Source organism: Prionailurus bengalensis, chromosome E2, assembly GCF_016509475.1.
Source record: "Prionailurus bengalensis isolate Pbe53 chromosome E2, Fcat_Pben_1.1_paternal_pri, whole genome shotgun sequence".
NCBI classification, from domain to species: Eukaryota; Metazoa; Chordata; class Mammalia; order Carnivora; family Felidae; genus Prionailurus; species Prionailurus bengalensis.
Genome location: NC_057352.1, coordinates 6,868,705 through 6,887,561, shown reverse-complemented (window position 1 = coordinate 6,887,561; position 18,857 = coordinate 6,868,705). Strand labels below are relative to the sequence as shown.

The window sequence follows — 18,857 nt, the reverse complement described above, 5'->3', positions numbered from 1 at the left end:
ATTGGTCAGTCCTGAAGAAGCCTCCATAAAATCCCCAACGAGGGTGAGCTTCCAGGTAGGTGAACACAGCCAGGTTGGGGGAGAGCAACATAACACAACTCCACCAGGACAGAAGCTTGTGCTTGGGACCCTTCCAGGTCTCATTCCATGTGTCTCTTCATCTGGCCGTGTACCTATATGCTTTAACCTAGCTTTTAATTGGTGTCCGTGTTTCTCTGAGTTCTGTGAGCTGCTCCAGCAAATCAATGGAACTGGAGGAAGGAGTCGTGGGGAACTCCCACTTGTAAGCAAGTCCGAAGTTGTAGGGAACCTGGGGACCTACTGCTGGTCCCTGGGGTATGAAATGAGGAGGGGGGTTCATTCGTGGGGCCGAGCCCTTCACCTGTGGGACCTGACACTCCAGGTAGCTCGTGTCGGGATGGAGTTACACTGCATGGCCCAGCTGGTGTCCTGGAGAATTGCGGGGGTGTGCGGAAATCCCCACACGTGTTTGGTGACCGGAAGTGTCCCAAGGGTCGCGTGGCAGCCAGTGTGAGTAAAGGAGAAGCACGGGAGGAGGCCGAAACTGTAGGTTTGTCCAATACAGACCTCAGGAAAAGTCAACCCAAGATCCAGCCAGAAGCTCTGTGGGGTCTTCTCTGCACTTGGACGCGAACTTCACGCAAACTGGCTGCACCCCAGGTGCTCCTGCCTAAGTGCTCAGCTTGCCCTTTTCCCCAAACTGATGATCAGAATGCGCCCCCACGTCACATGGGCTTCGGGTAGGTTCCCGCCTCCGAAGAGGCCTGTGACCGTCTCTTTCGAGGAGGGGAAGGCCCCGGGTGCCCTCATGACGGTTCCGATTCTTCCCGCCGGACAGAGGGCCGGCAGCCAAACGACTGCTCCGGTCAGAAGCGCTAGGAGCGCTCAGTGAGGAAACGAGGTCACCTCCCACCCGAGTGCCCTCAGGCCCGGAGCGAGCGAGCCGAGACGCACATCCGGAAGCCCCGAGCCCGCGCCCCTCGCCGCCCAGGCCCCGGTGTGGGTCCCGAGCGAGGGGCCAGGCCCGGGAGGCGGGAATGCGCCTGGGGACGTCCTCAGTCCCCGAGGAAGGCGGGCGCGCGCTCAGGCGAAGTCTTTGGGGCCCGACGGCCGAGGGCGGCCGGTCGGGACCGGGGGCTTGTGTGTTAACTTCGCGGGGCGGGCTGCGGACCCGCGAACACCGCGCCTCGGCGACCTCAGCGATTTCACCTGGGGCTCCGAAGGGGCAGGTGCGTCCACGCGCCAGGAGAGCTCCTGCGGTAACCTTGACATCGAATCTGAGGTCAATGTTGTTTTGGGGAGTGCAGGATTTGAGAGCCTAGGAGTCTAGAAGTTTTGAGACTCATAACCCCAGGCCTGTGTGTGTGTGTGTGTGTGTGTGTGATTTAATGTTCATTTTTGAGAGAGAGAGAGAGTACAAGCGGGAGAGAGGCAGAGAAAGGGGGAGACAGAGGATCCCAAGAGGGCTCTGTGCTGATAGCAGCGAGCTGATGCTAGGCTCCAACACAGGAACCATGAGGTCATGACCTGAGCGATGCTCAACGGACTGAGCCACCCAGGTGCCCCATGAGGCTCAACCTTCTGGATGGGGGAAGTATTTCCTTTCAGTCTTTTGAGTCCCTTCTCAAGATTCCAAACAAAAATTCGAGTCAAAATTTGTCTCCTGCATCCCCTCTCCTCACTGTCCCTGCAAAAATCAGAGTAGTTTGCCATGATCAAGTGCTGTGTCCCTGAATAAAGATAGTATTTTTATCTTTCTTTTCTTTTTAAGTAGACTTCACACTTAAAAGCAGACTTGAACTCATGACCCTGAGATCAAGACCTGACCTGAGATACTTAACCCACTGAGCTACCCAGGTGCCCCAGGATTTTTATTTTATGGCAAAAGTCTCCTCAGGTATTTCCTTCCAGGTTTGACACAAGCAACCATTTTCGTAAATTCTCCTTCTCCATGAGAGCTATTTCATTAAATAAAAAAAAAATTTTTTTTAATGTTTATTTATTTTTGACACAGAGACAGAGACAGAGCATGAGTGGGGGATGGGCAGAGAGAGAGGGAGACACAGAATTTGAAGCAGCCTCCAGGCTCTTATGTCACTATCACCACTATCCAATTTTTTTGAATTTTCATGACCCCCAAAAGTAACTGGATGGTTGTTTTGGTATTGTTGAGTTTTGGCAATTCTTAATATATTCTGAATATAAGTCCTTTATCAGATGTACAATGTGGAGGTATTTTCTCCCAATTCCTGGCTCCACTCTTCTTAAATGTTGTGCTTAGAAAGTACAAATGTTTAAAAGAAAAAAAAAAAGTACAAATGTTTTTAATTTTAACCAAGTCCAATTTATCACCTTTTATGGCTCATCCATTACTGTCTTGTCTCACGAACTCTCTGGCTAACTTATTTGGTTTATGAACATTACCTCCCATTTGCCTCTCTCCCTTATATTTAGGTCTGGGATCTATCTTGAGTGAATTTTTGTATATGTTTAGAGTTAAAGGTCTTAATTTATTTTTCTGCAAATAGAAATACAATTATCCCAGCATCCTTTGTTGAAAAGACCAATCCCATTCAATCATCTTGGTACCTTGGGAAAAAAGCTATTGATCTTAATATTTTTGGACTCTCAATTCTAGTTGTAACTTTCTCATTGACTCCAGACCCTTGTTGGCCTCACTTTAGTGGCCTTTTCCTGAGGCCCCAATCTCAGTCCCAATTTAGGTTCCTCCCAGCTGCTCTTTCCTCTAGTTGGTGTTGGCCAGCCTCATGCTGATGAGGGACAGAAGCAGAAGAATGTTCACTTTTAGTCTGGAAGGCTGACCCATAGCCAGCATAGTTCTAATAAGGATCAAATATGTACTGGTTCCTACATTCTTCTTCTTTTTTATTTTATTTTCTAAAAATCTTTATTTATTTTTGAGAAAGAGACAGAGTGTGAACAGGGGAGGAGCAGAGAGTGAGGGAGACACAGAATCTGAAGCAGGCTCCAGGCCCTGAGCTGTCAGCACAGAGCCCGACGCAGGGCCCGAACTCACAAGCCCTGAGATCATGACTTGAGCTGAAGTCGGATGCTCAACCGACTGAGCCACCCAGGCGCCCCTACTTCTTCTTTTTTAAAGTTTATTTATCTTGCGAGAGACAGAAACAGTGCCAGTAGGAGAGGGGCAGAGAGAGAGAATCCCAAGCAGGTTCCTCATTGTCAGCACAGAGCCTGACACCGGGCTCGATCTCTTGAAACCTTGAGATCATGACCTGAGCTGAAACCAGGAGTCTGACACTTACCCAAACTGAGCCACCCAGGCACCCCTAGGTTGCTACATTCTTAAAGGGCCTCATGACTGCCTGTAAATCTCACGGATAGTTACTATCAAACTGAATGATAAGCACCAGAGATATCTTGGGTAAGTAGTTTCATGAGTCGAAATTCTAAGAGAACATTTATGATCCAATACTCCCTGCGTGTCCCCTTGCCGTTGAGTAGTAAGCACATAACTACCAGATTCATACAGCAAAAGTGCAGCTTTTTCTGCCCACAGGTCCTGTCCCGGTGCTGCTTAAATTAGTAAGTTGCACCACAAAAGTCTCAAGAATTCTTTCTTCACCATTTAGCTCAACAATCTCACAACAATATTGTACCAGTTGCTCAAAATATTTTTCTGTTCTTAAAACCTCCTCCTGCAAGCAACTTTTCACCAGAAGCTTTCCGTGGGTGCCTGTTACCAGATGTATTTTCCTCTTTCCAGACGTTTGTTCTCTGCTGCACCATCCACACTCGAACTTTTACTGTTTGGAAACTTTTTTTTTTCTTCCAGAGAGAGAATCCCGGAGGCACAGAGACAAGGAGAGAGAAAGTGAGAGAGAAGCGGGGCTCCAGCTCATCTAATGGGGGCTGGAGCAAATGAACGGTGAGATCATGACCTGAGCCCAAGTCCGATGCTGAAGGACTGAGCCACCCAAGTACCCGGAAACCTTTTTTTAAAAATACAGCATGGAGGGGCGCCTGGGTGGCTCAGTCAGTTAAGCATTGGACTTTGGCTCAGGTCATGATCTATCCTTCCTGAGTTCCAGCCCCAGGTCAGGCTCTGCACTGACAGCTCAGAGTCTGGAGCCTGCTACGGATTCTGTGTCTCCCTCTCTCTCTGCCCCTCCCTCGCCTGTGCTCTGTATCTCAAAAATAAATAAAATAAAATAAAATAAAATAATAAAATAAAATAAATAAAATAAAATAAAATAAAATACAGAATGTATACTATACACTCGGGCCTTGTCACTTCCTGCATAGCTCGAGAATGCAATTTAACTCACACCAAGTTTGCCTCCAAGAAATTGAGTCTGAAAATCTACCCGTCTCCCGCAAGACCCGACTTTAAGTAAATGAGATAATTTCGGCGGCTTCTGACTTCCGGGCCATCACTGGCTCGCAGCCGCAAACCCGCCGCCTTGCCTCGTGTACGTCACTTGTCCCACACTCGTTCCAGCATGGCCGCCCCCGAAGCCACAGCCAGCGGGCGCGGACATACTGCTCCCGGAAATACCGGCCAACCTTTCGCCTTTCTTCGAAGTCTTAGGGTCCTCCTCGGCCGCCATAGGCTGTCGAAAACTTGGAGCGACGGTTCCAGGAATAGCAGCAGTTCGCGGAAGTGTTACCTTTAGGTCTCCTTGTTTCCTGGAGAAAACCAGGTCGGTGTGTGCTTTTGTCCCTTGGAAGGTTTTCGGTTTGTCCCATAGGAGGTTTGTTTCTCATGGGATGATGTGGTGTCCACATCGTGGAAGTGGAGTAGGGTGGACCTGTGGAATTACTGGCTCAAAAGTGGAGGTATTTGAGGGGAACCACGTGGGAGTCTGTGACGCCTGTGTCTGTGGATGGGGTACTTTTGGGGCCATTAAGACCGTTAAGGGTCTGTAGAGATCACGACCGTGTCCGCGCTGTAGAGCGTATGCAGTCCTGCAGCAGGCGGGGCAGATCATTTACGATGATCGAAGTGTCTGGTTCCGGGGGGGTATTTAATTTGGGGCTCAGTGATGTTGGGGCTCCGGTGGGTGCTCATGACATCGGGGTGTCTCGCCCGGTTTTCGGATTAATAAGGGCGTGTGTGATCGGTGTCTGGTACAGAGATATTTATCAGGGCTGCAGCTTTGGACGCCAAGGACCGGGGGCTGGAGTTTGGGTTGAAGTTCTTAGCTGGGCTGCTGGGACCGAAGACTGCAGAGCGCAGGAGGGTAGTTCCAAACCCTCTGTGGTTTTGTTTGGTTTGTTTTGTTTTGTTGTAAAGCCTTTTGTGCAGGGGTTGACTTATTGCAGACGGAGGGGCTAAATCGCCACTGCCGTCTGTTAGTCATCGTCTGTGGCTGTTTTCCCGGCGCAGAGGAAGAATTGAGTCCTTGCGACAGAGATCTTAAGTTGAAAACGTGTAATATCTATCCGTTTGCAGAAAAATGTTTGCCAGCGCCCGCACTCACCTCTTAATACATAGCAGCGGGGAACACTGTCGCTTACTTGCCTGCCCTACGTCCACACTTTGTTCTTTGCCAACAGAATGCCCGTTTTGCTTGGTATCCACCCCTCTTGCAGGGTGACCCACATGTCGGTTTATTACTAAGTACCGGTTGGTGTTAGTCAGCCGTGGTGGCCCCAGTTCCGATTGCTAATGACTGAATTTCTGTGAAATGAGCTTAGTATGTGGGGCGGTTCCAGCCAGCTATCTGTGAAAATCTGCTTACTGGTTTCTGGGGGAGCATTTTCTCTTTTATGTTAGTAATTCTTTGAATCTCTTTTTCTATGTCCATGATGATGTTGTCTGAGTATAATCTTAATTTTCATTCCGGTTTCCAATGTTTATAATTTATTATAATTTATATTATTTTGAGCAAGGCCTCAAAAATAAAGGAAATATAAATGAAAATGCAATTTATTTATTTAAAAATGTTTAAAAATGTTTATTTTTGAGAGAGACAGAGACAGAGAGCAGGGAAGGGACAGAGAGAGAGGGAGACACAGAATCCAAAGCAGGCTCTAGGTTCTGAGCTGTCAGCACAGAGCCCTCCGCAGGACTCCACAGTTTGAACTCACCAGCCCTGAGATCATGAGGTGATCCGACATCGGTCGCTTAATTGACTGAGCCACCCAGGCACCCCAGGTCCATTTTTGTTGTATACGTTTCAAGGCTATGTTGTTACGTGCATAGAAATTCAAATTTTTATAATGTGGTGGATTGGACCTCTTAACCAGTGAGTGTTGTTTCTCTTTTTCTTTAGTAATTTTTGGGCTTTTTGGTCCATTTTGTCTGAGAATATAGTTAAACCAGATTATGCTTACTCTTTTCGTGGTATACTTTTTTCCTAATCTTTTTTTCTGGAGCTTTCCATGTCATTGTTTCAGACATGTAACCTATACTAGCATGTTATTAGGTTTTAAATTTTAATCCAGTGGGACAATTTTGAGGCATTTGTGTTTAATGTAATTAACTGGAATCCTGGTTATCCTTAATATAATTCTTATGTTTGGTTTGGTTTAAAAACAGTCATCCAAGTGCATTGTAGTTACCCCACTTATTCTCAGTTTCTTACTCTTTTTTGCCTTGTTTTGGGTGAGTTTCATGCCATTATATTTTCCCCTTCTGTCAGCATGAAAATTGTGAACATCAAGACAATTACTGGTTTTTGTCAGGACACTGGACATTATCTGTATGGCATGGAACCTTCCTTTGTCAAATTCTCATGTTAATTAGTTCTTTTACACTCTTCTCCAGCGATGCAGGAATCTTAGAACACTTCGACTTCATTTACCACTTTTCAATTTATTTTTATTTTTAATTTTTAATTTTTTTAGAGAGAATGAACTGGGAAGGGCCAGAGGAAGAGGGAGCGAGAGAATCCCAAGCAGGCTCCACACCCAGCCCAGACCCCAAGTCTGAGCCACTCAAGTGCCCCACCACTTTCCAATTTATTTACAATGTTCTGTACTTTTGTTTCTTATGTATTGAAAACCTCCTAAGATATTACCATTATTGCTTATAGAACCATGCTTCTGATTTTCCCAGTACTTTGGTTTTCAAACTGAAGTGCCTGTACTCACAGGCTGTACAAAAAGCTCTGAAGATATACTTGAGCAAAACAGTGCCCTGATCCTCTTCTGTGTGGTCTGTTGTGTGCAAGTGGTCTGCCTGATTCCCCTTCTCCTGAGGCATGTGTTGGGTGGATCTCCTTTTCCTCGTCTCATGTCAGACTCCCCCGCTTACACATCACACGATGAAGGAAAACCTTCGCCACATTCAGAACCTCAGGCTTTACTGAAGAATAAATCTTCTGGGGTATTAAACAAAGGGACACTGAGTAGAGGTGCCTGGGTGGCTCAGTTGATTAAGCGTCCAACTCTTGATCTCGGTTCAGGTCATGGTCTCATGGTTTGTGAGTTCTAGCCCTGCATTGGGCTTCTGTGCTGTGTGGAGCATGCTTGGGATTCTATCTCTCCCTCTCTCTGCCTCTCCCCTGCTTGTGCTTTCCTTCTCTCTCAAAGTAAATAAACTTAAAAAAAAAAAAAAAGGGGGACACTTAGCAATACTACAGGTATTTGTTAAGGTGAGTGCCCAGGAGTAGTGACAGCATCTGGGCCCAGAGGAAGTGCACCACTCAGACTACGTCATCTCCTCAACCCACAAGTCCTGATGCCCCAGGAGTAAAAGGATCATGTGAAGGAGAAAGAAGTTATGGATATGGTGTCAGTTTTTATGGGATACACCTGACTGAAGATTGAGATTTTTTTTTTTTAATTTATTTTCAAGATAGTTAACATATAGTGTAGTCTTGGATTCAGGAGTAGAATTTAGTGATTCATCTCTTACATATAACACCCAGTGCTCATCCTGAAAAGTGCCCTCTTAATGCCCATCACCCATTTATCCCATCCCCTCACCTACCTCCTCTCCAGCAATCCTCATTTTGTTCTCTGTATTTAGAGTCTCTCTCTCTCTCTCTCTCTCTTTTTTTTTCTAAATCACACTTCTCTTTAATAATGCTTCAAAGTATAATTTTGGCTTCTTTTCTTTCTTTCTTTCTTTTCCCTCTCCTCCCCTCCCCTCCCCTCCCCTCCCCTCCCCTCCCCTCCCCTCCCCTCCCTTCTTTCCACCCAAGTTAATTAGCATATAGTGCATTAATGATTTCAGGAGTAGAATCCTGTGATTCATCCCCTACATATAACACCCAGTGCTCATCCCAACAAGTGTCTTCCTTAATGCCCCTTTGCCCATTTAGCCCATCCCCCACCACAACCCCTCTGGCAATCCTCAGTTTGTTCTCTATATTTAGGAGTCTCATATGTTTTGTCCCTTTCCCTGTTTTTTTTTAGCTTTAATTTTTTTCACCCCCTCCCTGTTTTTATATTATTTTTGCTTATGTTCATCTGTTTTATACCTTAAAGTCCACATATGAGTGAAGTCATATGTCTTTCTCTGACTTACTTTGCTTAGCATAATACACTCTAGTTCCATCCACATTGTTGCAAATGGCAAGATTTCATTCTTTTTGATTGTCGATTAATACTCCATTGTGTATATATATATCACATCTTAATCCATTCATCAGTTGATGGGACATTTGGGGTCTTTCCATATTGGGCTATTGTCGATAGCACGGCTATAAACATTGGGGTGCATGTGACCCTATGAATCAGTAATCCTGTATCCTTTTTATAATTACCTAATAGTACAGTTTCTGGGTTGTAGGGTAGTTCTATTTTCAATTTTTGGAGGAATTTCTATACCGTTTTCCAGAGTGGCTGCACAAGTTTGCATTACCACCTAGCATTGCAAGAAGGTTCCTTTTTTTCCACAGCCTCACCAAGATCTGTGGTTGCCTGAGTTGTTAATTTTAGCAAGTCATACTGGTGTGAGATGGTATCTCATTGTAGTTTTGATTTGTGTTTCCCTGATGATGAGTGATGAGCATTTTTTTATGTGTCTTTTTTGGAGAAGTGTCTATTCATGTCTTTTGCCCATTTCTTCACTGGATTATTTGTTTTTTGGGTGTTGAATTTGATAAGCTCTTTATAGATTTTGGATACCCTTTATCTGATACGTCATTTGCAAATATCTTCTCTCATTCCATTGGCTGCCTTTTAATTTTGGTGATTGTTTCCTTTTCCATGCAGAAGCTTTTTCATCTTGGTGAGATCCCAATGGTTTATTTTTGCTTTTGTTTCCCTTGCCTCCAGAGACATGTTGAGTAAGAAGTTGCTGTGGCCGAAGTCAAAGAGTTTTTGCCTGCTTTCTCCTCTAGAATTTTGATGGTTTCCCGTCTTATATTTAAGTCCTCTATCCATTTTGAGTTTATTTTTGTGTATGGTAAGAAAGTGGTCCAGGTTCATTCTTCTGCATGTTGCTGTCCAGTTTTCCCAACACCATTTGCTGAAGAGACTATTCCATTGGATATTCTTTCCTGCTTAGTCAAAGATCTGTTAGCCATACATTTGTGGGTCTATTTCTGGGTTCTCTATTCTATTCCATTGATCTAAGTGTCTGTTTTGTGCCAGTACCATACTGTCTTGATGATTACAGATGTGTAATACAGGTTGAAATCCCTAATTGTGATGCCTCCAGCCTTGGTTTTCTTTTTTAGTATTGGTTTGGCTATTTGGGGTCATTTCTGGTTCCATACAAATTTTAGGATTGTTGGTTCTACCTCTGTGAAGAATACTGGTGTTATTTCGGTAGGGATTGCATTGAATATGTAGATTGCTTTGAGTAGTATTGACATTTTAACAATATTTGTTCTTCCAATTCATGAGCATGGAATGGTTTTGTGTGTGTGTGTGTGTGTGTGTGTGTGTGTGTGTGTGTGTCTTTTTCAATTTCTTTCATAAGCTTTCTATGGTTTTCAGTGTATAGATTTTTCAACTCTTTGGTTAGGTTCATTCCTAGATATTTTATGGGTTTTGGTGCAATTGTAAGTGGGATCGATTCCTTGATTTCTCTTTCTGTTGCTTCATTATTGGTGTATAGAAATGCAACCGATTTCTGTGCATTGATTCTATATCCTGTGACTTTCCTGAATTCATGGATCAGTTCTAGCAGTTTTTTTGGTGGAATCTTTTGGGTTTTCCATATAGAGTATCATACTGTCTGTGAAGAGTGAGAGTTTGACTTCCTCCTTGCCTGTTTGGATGCCTTTTATTTCTTTGTGTTGTCTGGTTGCTGAGGTTAGGACTTCCAATACTATGTTGAACATGGTGAGAGTGGACATCCCTGTCATGTTCTGTTTAAGAGTCTCTTATGGTTTGCCCCTTCTCTTCTGTTTTTATCATGATTTTCCTTCCCTTCCCCCATGTTCATCTGTTGAGTTTCTCAGATTCCACATATGAGTGAAATCATGTGATACCTGTTTTTCTCTGATGACGTATTTCACTTAGCATAATACCCTCTAGTTCCATCCACGTTGTTGCAAATGGCAAGATTTAATTCTTTTTGATTGCCAAGTAATGTTCCATTGTATATATATACCACATCTTCTTTATCCATTCATTAGTGGGACATTTGGGCTCTTTCCATACTTTGGCTATTGTTGATAGCACTACTATGAACACTGGGGTGCATGTGCCCCCTCGAGTCAGCGTTTTTGTGTCCTTTGGGTAATACCTAGTAGTAGGACAAGCCCCATTTTAACAACATGTTCATGTTTTCATTCTGCTTTTTTTTTTTAAATCAAAATATATTTATTTATTTTTTTCAGGAATAAAATTTAGTGATTCATCATTTACATATAACACCCAGTGCTCATCCAGGACTGAGATTTCTGAAGAGAAGTTAAGAGTGGATCCAGAAGACACAAAGCAGAGCTTCCCCATTGCCAGCTATTTTCAGAGAGCAGGAAAAATGATCCAGGCACAGGTGACTTGGTTTATTTTATTCTTTCCTTTGTTCCCTAATGGTGTTGTAGAGACCTATAAAAAAATCAGTTCCATTAATCTGAAAAGTATACATACATATATCTTTAGTCTGTCATCTCCATATGGATGGTGTTTCTAGGTTAACAAGATTGAACTTCTACATGTTATAGAAACTTCTCATTGGAAGAATGGATGGATGACTGAGTGCACAATTACAGAATATTTAATTAGGTATTTGCTTCGTCCACATTGTACCAAAATAAAAGCACCACTACATGTCTAGATAAAACCTAGAGTGGAAATAGGCAGAAAAATTTTAACATTTCTTCCATACCATCAAAAGGACATCACTTCATTAGAGAGCACTGTTATTACAGGAATCCCTGACGTTTGATGATGTGGCTGTGAACTTCACATGGGAGGAGTGGCAGCTCCTGGCCCCTGCTCAGAAGAACCTGTACCGGGATGTGATGTTGGAGAACTATAGGAACCTGGTGTCATTGGGTGAGGACAGCTCCCCTGTGTCACTCAGAGGGTCCCCATCAGTGGCCTTTCCTTTCTCGGCTTCTTAAAGCTCTGGAGTATGTGTGCTGCTCTGAAATTAGATTCTCAGTCCCCTCCCTGGCTCCAGAGACATGGGTATGTTCTCCCTTCACCTAAGTGCACAACCTTTACTTTGTACAAATGTATGATATTGTGATATATATATATATTTATGTATATACATGTATGCTTTTGTATACATATACATATGTACATGTATATTTTATACATATATACATGTATATGCATATGTATGTATATGTACATATATTTATATCTTTTTGGCCTTCATCTCCAATTTTGGCACAGAGCTCCTGCAACAGTTGTGATTTCCTAGGTTATAAGAAGATAAATGTAAAATGGGTGTCTTTTGTTATTTATATAACAAGACCCTTTCAGCCATATTTGGATTTATGTTGATGAGGTGATTTTGGAAAGCCACTATATGACCTAAGGATGGAGTCTGGTTGCCAGGGGAGCCAACCACGATTAGAGGGTTGCAACTTTCAGTTCCACCTCACCTCTGGAGAGGAGAGAACAGCTGGAGTTTGAATCAGTCACCAAAGGCTAATGATTTAATTTACTTAATCATGCCTACTTAATGAAGCCTCCATAAAAACCCACAAGAACAGGTTTAGAGGTGCGGGGAATGTGGGATGCCGAGACACAGCATGGAAGCTCCACACCCTTCCCACATACCTTGTACTGTGTATCTCTTTCACTGGGCTATGTCTGAGTTATATCTGTTTATAATAAACCAGTAACGTAATAAGTAAATTGTTCTACTAAGTTCCGTGGGTTGCCCCAGCAATCAATTGAACCTGAAAAAGGGGGTCATGAGAACCTCCAGTCCATATTTAGTCTATCAGAAGCTCAAGAAACAACTTGGACTTCTGATTGGCGTCTGAAGTGGAGAAGGTGTGCAGTCTTGTGGTAGTGAACCCCTAACCTGTGGGATCGGAAGCCGTCACCAGGTGGAGATTGTCAGAACTGATCTAAGTTGTCGGACACCCAGTCGGTGTCCTTTGGTGTCACAAATTCCTTGATGTGTGAAAACCCCATGGATCAGGTGTCAGAAGTCAAGTACTTAGTAGAGTATCAACGGGAGAGGAGACCAGCAGGGCAGTAATGTGAAAATTGTTTTGTCGTCAACTGTAACATTTCTGTGGTCTTCAGAGACCGCAAGCCCAATGCTTAGTCTTCTGTCATTTCCCATGAACAGGTTTTTACCCCAGGAAACCAGATGTGCTCACCAAGTTGGATCAAGGAAAACCAACAGGGACAGTGGAAGATGACATCCCCTTTCGAACCTATTCAGGTGAGTCAGAGAACCAGGAGGGGGCTGGGCTGTGGAAATCATATTCTAGTTGGCCAGATAAGAGTCACAGCTGTGAGAGGGTTTGAGGATAGGTAGGCAGTGCCTCCATGCATCTCTCTCCCAACGTGCGACCTCTTTTTTTTTTGTAGGAGTTTAGAGAAAAATATACTCTTTGCCTATTCTGGGATCTATTCCATTTTTATCTACATGTTAATATTTTGCCTATTTGCATAGTTTTTTTTCTTCCTAAGATTCTCTGATCTTTCCCTTCCTCTTCATTCCCTTTGACCTCCCTTGCTATAAAATTCCATTGTCCAAAGGCCTCTTTCCAAAGAGAACACTTCGAATTCCTGTCTTCTGACTACTGCACCCCTCTGTCCCATTGGTAGTGTTGATTTTCCTTCCTAACCTCCACCCCCGCCAGGATGCTGGGTCCCCAAAGTCTTCACTGTGCCCTTGTCCTCACTCTGAAGTTCTCCCAAGGTTCTGTTTTCCATCTTCTCATCTGGTCTCCTAGCCCTTCACACTTTTCTGCATTCTAATAAGCTAAGTTTCTTCTGTTCACTTAAGAAAATTCCCAAACTGACATCTCCTCAATGTGATCCACCAGACTTTAGGTCTGTATAATTCACTCATCCCCATGGCAACTCTCCTGAGTTCCCAATTACTGCAAGGAACTCACCTTCTCTTTCCTCCCAGGAAGCCCCTGTAAGTTTAGGTTCTTCTTTACTCCCGTGCATCTCACATCCTGGCCATCCAGGCATGACCTCAGATATTCCCTACCTGCAGAGTGCTCTTCTTTAAAGGAGTCAGTTGTTCATGAATTTTAACTAAAAAGATATTTTAACATCCTTCACTCTCTGCAGATCTTACCTCATGCCTACTTTAATTCCTTTGTGTATTTACTAATTTTGAACTTTCTTCTTGTTCATTATAGATGTGACACCACTGTGTTAATTTCCCTAAAACTTGTATTTTTTCCATTGGATTTGATGACATTGAATCCCAGTTAACTACGTTACCTGTCATGTGACATGAAATTCCTCTTTCTGTGATATCTATGATGTACCATCTCACTTACACAAAGGCAGAATTTCATCATCTCTCCTACACTCTCCCCAGTGTGTTCCATACATGTGACTGCTTCCTTCATTCATTCCTTTAAAAATTAGTTTCTGGTAGCTTAGCAGTGTATACTTGAGGGTAAGAGCAGTAAGAAAAACACAAGAGCTTTCGTTCTAAGAGAAGGAATAAAGAAAATAATCAAAATAAACAAATAAATATGTCTAGGGAAGTGAAAAGTACTGTGATAAAAATTTAGTTACCAGGGCATCTGGGTGGCTCAGTTGGTTAAATGTCTGATTTTGGCTCAGGTCATGATGTCATGGTTTGTGAATTTGAGCCCCACATCAGGCTCCACTCCTGTCAGGGCAGAGCCTGCTTCAGATCCTCTGTTCCCCTCCCTCTTTGCCCCCCACCTCAAATATAAGTAAGTAAACATTTAAAAATATGTAAACATTTAAATAGAAAAACTTAGTCACCATAATGGAACAGTAGGGTCTTGGTCTCCTTTTTAGGAATGGAGCACCCCTCTGATAAGGTGCCTTAGAGCCAAGAGGTGAGGGAAGTTAACAGGTTGCTGGGTTGGGAGTGTTCCAAGTAGAGACCATAGCAAGTTCATTTTTTTTTTTAAGTTTATTTATTTATTTTGAGAGAGAGAGAGAGAGAGAGAGAGAGAGAGAGAGAGAGAGGTCAAGCTGGGGAGGGGCAGAGAGGGAGAGGGAAAGAGAATCCCAAGTAGGCTCCACGCTGTCAGCACAGAGCTCACAAATGGTGAGGTCATGATGTGAGCCAAAATCAAGTCAAATGCTTAACTGGCTGAGCCACCCAGCCGTCCGAGAGCATAGCAAGTGACATGTAATAATTATGTTTTCAAAGAATCCCTCTGCTGTGTATATAGTAGACAGTAGCAGGCAAGGGTGTAAGCAGGAAAGCCATATAGGAGGCTGCCGTACAACATGACAGGTTGGTTGTCCTCAGAATGGGTGGAAGGGACGTGTTGGTCATGATCTGGATACGGTCATTACAGAGGGCAGATGAGATCTGACATTTAAGTAAATATGGGCTATAAGAGGAAGGAATGAATGGAGGTTGAAGGTAAGACTCTGGGGGTGGAAATGGCTATAAGGAACGTTAAAACGGCATTATTGAAGAATGAGTGCTTGGTCTTGGCTGTGATTTGAGGAATAGGAAATCCTTAAGGTACATTTGAGCAAGTAGATGAGGGATGTGAGCAGCTCCGTGGGTAAGGAATGTTCCAAAGTAAACCTGTACAGTTCAAAGGCCCGAGGCAGGAGTGTGATCTGAAGAATTTAGGAAGAGTGGACAGAGCAAGACTGGAGAGAAGGTCACTGGGGTAGTGACAGGGGGTTGGGGTAGCAGGTCACATAAGGCCTTTTAAGGACATGTTAAGACCTTGACTTTATTCCTCATGAGATGAGAAAATGTTAGGGAGTTTCAAGTAGAGGAGGCTTGACATGATGTAATTTATGTTTGAAAGGATCACTTTGGCTATTGTACAGGAGACAGGACTCGGCAGGGGAGGAATAGGAAAGCCAAGTAGGAGGCTGCTGCTGTAAAATGAGAAAGAAATTGGCCTCCACGAGGGTGGAGGGCATTGGTGTTGGTTCAGTTCTGGTTATGATTATAAAGAGGGCAGGTGGGATTGATCAATGAGGTAGGTACTGTGTGTGAGCAAGACAGACAGATGACAGGAGGCGCTGAGGAGTTCTGTCCTGGTTAAAGGGAAGACTGGAGTTGTCATTCACTGTGATGGAGGTGCTGTGTGGAGGAGGAGATTTGGGATGGGAAATCAGGAGTTCCCTTTTGGAATTTGTAGGTTACATGTGCTTGGAACCCAGTGTGTATCATTATTATTTCTCCCCAAGGCCAACCACGACAATGAATCCTATAGGGAGGCCCGTTTTCCAAGTGTAACCTGATTTCCTGCACCTCTCTCCATCTCCAATGTTCCTTCCCACCTGTTTCACAACCTGCAGCTGTTTTCCTTGTGTCCTTCTTTGCCCTTTAAGTGGTTTTACCAAATGGCAATGTAGGCTCCCTGAACATGATGACTCTGTGTGTGTGTGTGTCCCCAACATGAGCACATGCCCCGTGCACTGTAGTCATCAGTAAGGATTTGTGAAGTGAAGGAGTCTCTTACCAGTTTGGATGAGGCGACCCTCCAACCTGTGGTCTGCTGCTCACAGTAAATTGTGTGTATTTCACAGTCTCTGCATGTTTTGTGAGGCCTCCTTTAGAAAGGAGGCAAATCTGTATTTATTCATTGCAAATGATCTAACCTTGTTTTTACGCTAACTACTTTTATCCTTTGGGTTATTTATATTATCGTTTTATCTGATGTGCAAGGAACATTAAAATGTATTTTTATTGATCCTAATTTCATAGGGTCATCACTAAATAGACACCTTACATCAAGATAGTTTTTCAGTGATCTTTCTTCCAAATCAAGATGATGAATGAATTCATTGTTCTTTTCTTTCCTAGAAATCTGGAAACTTGATGACTATTTACCGGAGCACTTAAAAAATGAAATAATGGAGAATAGCCTAGAACAATGGCATAAACATAACGCATTTGAAAATACTGTTCATCAGAGCACAGCTCATTCCGTGTTAAGACAAAATCATGATATATGTGACTTACATGGAAAAACTATGAAACCAAAGTTAACTTTACGTAACCAGAACAGAAGCAATGAAATAAACAACCCTGCAGATCCTAGTGGAGATGCAAAATCCTTTCTCCACACTAATAATGAACACTTTCATACTAAAATTAAATCCCCTGAAAGCAAGAAACTCATCATTACTAAGTCCCAATTCAGCAAGCATCAGAAAACACAAAAAACAGAGAAGCCTCATGTATGCAGTGAATGTGGGAAAGCCTTCAAGAGGAAGTCCTGCCTCACTGATCATCAGATCATTCATACAGGAGAGAAACCCCACAGATGTTGTCTCTGTGGGAAAGCGTTCAACAGAAAGTTCATGCTCACTGAACACCAGAAAATGCATACAGGAGAAAAACCTTATGAATGCAATGAATGTGGCAAAGCCTTCCTCAAGAAATCACGGCTCAAAATACATCAGAGAACACATACTGGAGAGAAACCATACATTTGCAGTGAATGTGGAAAAGGCTTTATCCAGAAGGGAAATCTCATTGTACATCAGCGCATCCATACAGGAGAGAAACCTTATATATGCAATGAATGTGGGAAAGGCTTCATCCAGAAGACCTGTCTCATAGCACATCAAAGACATCACACCGGAAAGAGTCCCTTTGTGTGCAGTGAATGTGGAAAATCCTGTTCCCAGAAGTCAGGTCTCATTAAACACCAAAAAATTCACACGGGAGAGAAACCTTTTGAATGCAGTGAGTGTGGGAAAGCCTTTACCACAAAGGAAAAGCTCATTGTCCATCAGAGAACTCACACAGGTGAGAGACCCTACGTCTGCAATGAGTGTGGAAAGGCTTTTGCCTACATGTCTTGCCTTGTTAAACATAAGAGAATACACACAAGAGAGATCTGTGGAGATTCAGTCAAAGTGGAAAATCCTCCCTCAGAGAGTCACAGCTTATCACAGACTAGTGGTGCTGTGCAGGAGAAAGGCCTTGTTAATACAGTGACTATGCAAGTGCCTTCTGTGGCTTGTCAGACGCCATTAAACATCAGTGGACTCTTAGCAAATAGCAATGTGGTCATAGTGGGACAGCCTGCAGCCAGATGTGCACCCTTAGGAGATAACAGAGGGTTTGCACAGGACAGAAACCTTATGAATACAGTGAATGTGTTCGTGCCTTCTGTGGTCAATTATGTCTTATTTTATGTCACAGAAAACCAGTAGGAGGAAGCTTGGAGACATTCTACGTGGAGAAGGATTGAGCAAAAATTTCTAGATTATATTATGGCTGAAAAATATATACTGAGAGGAATTGTATAAAGGCTGAGGCTGGGAAAGCCTGATTTCCTCATCCTATTAAAAATATGCATTGATACAGAGGCATAATCTGATGTTAACCCAAACACATACACATCAGTTGCTCTATTGTATCTGTTAAAGGAATGGAGGAAGTCTGAGTTCAACTAAGTGGAGGAAATGAGTAGGTGAATTTTAAAAACATACAAGATAATTTGTATCTGGAATGCTGCTATGAATGAAAAATCAGGAAAGGGCTAATATTGGGTGGGTGGGATATGGGACATGTGTATATCAATTCAGTTTCCCCAGGCCAAGATGATTCATTGGAAACTGGGATGTCTGCTGTAAGCTCTTAAAGTTTATTTTATGCAGAGGCACTCATGAAACAGCAGCCTTAGACTGAGTCAGTTCATTAGTTTATGGAGTATTTGTCAAATACTCCTTTTGTACTGGGTCCTGTTCCAGAAGCTGAGGATACAGTAGTGACCAAAAGTAGAAAAAGCCCTAGTTTCCTGGAGAGAGCACTGAGGTTACTAGATTATCCTTAAGTGGTATGTTTACACACCAGCTAATCTAATAAGAGGATGTAAATATCCACACTAGGTGAAATAGTTTTGGTTGTTTGCTGTAAGAGGATACTGTAGACTGGATGGCTTATAAAAAAAAATTATTAAAAAAGTGCAAAGTTTCTACGTAACGAAAGTTTCAAAACTTTCTAAGTATGAGAAGAATAAAAAATGAAGAAAAAATTATTTCTGTTGTGGAAGCTGCAAAGTCGAAGATGAAGGCACTGGCAGATTTGTTGCCTAAAGGTCTGCTTCCTGGCTCACAGGAGGCAGTCATCTCACTGTTGTCCTCACATAGGGGAAGGGGAAGGGCATTCGTGGGAGGTCTTATAGGGGCACTGATCTGATTCATGAGTGTTACATCCTTATGGCCTAATCACCTCAAGGGCCCACTTCTTTATTTTTTTTAATGTTTATTCATTTTTGAGAGAGAGAGAGACAGAGTTATGAGCAGGGGAGGGGCAGAGAGAGAGGGTGTCACAGAACTCGAAGCAGGCTCCAGGCTCTAAGCTGTCAGCACAGAGC

The 18,857-nt window shown here is 43.3% G+C and overlaps 1 protein-coding gene across 4 annotated transcripts; it reads left to right on the top strand.

Moving 5' to 3' along the window:
- Positions 1-4,575: 4,575 nt before the first annotated feature.
- ZNF350 (zinc finger protein 350) lies at positions 4,576-18,518 on the top strand. 4 transcript variants are annotated; one of them, XM_043600226.1, is made up of 5 exons: positions 4,576-4,703; positions 10,746-10,903; positions 11,280-11,406; positions 12,668-12,763; positions 16,331-18,518. In XM_043600226.1, the coding sequence occupies exons 2-5, from the start codon at positions 10,889-10,891 to the stop codon at positions 17,689-17,691; spliced, it is 1,599 nt and encodes a 532-aa protein (XP_043456161.1). In that variant the 5' UTR covers positions 4,576-4,703; positions 10,746-10,888; the 3' UTR covers positions 17,692-18,518. The 4 variants fall into 4 exon arrangements, with proteins under 4 accessions (XP_043456161.1, XP_043456165.1, XP_043456163.1 ...); XM_043600228.1 differs by having other exon boundaries at positions 4,616-4,839; XM_043600230.1 differs by lacking the exon at positions 11,280-11,406.
- Positions 18,519-18,857: the final 339 nt, after the last annotated feature.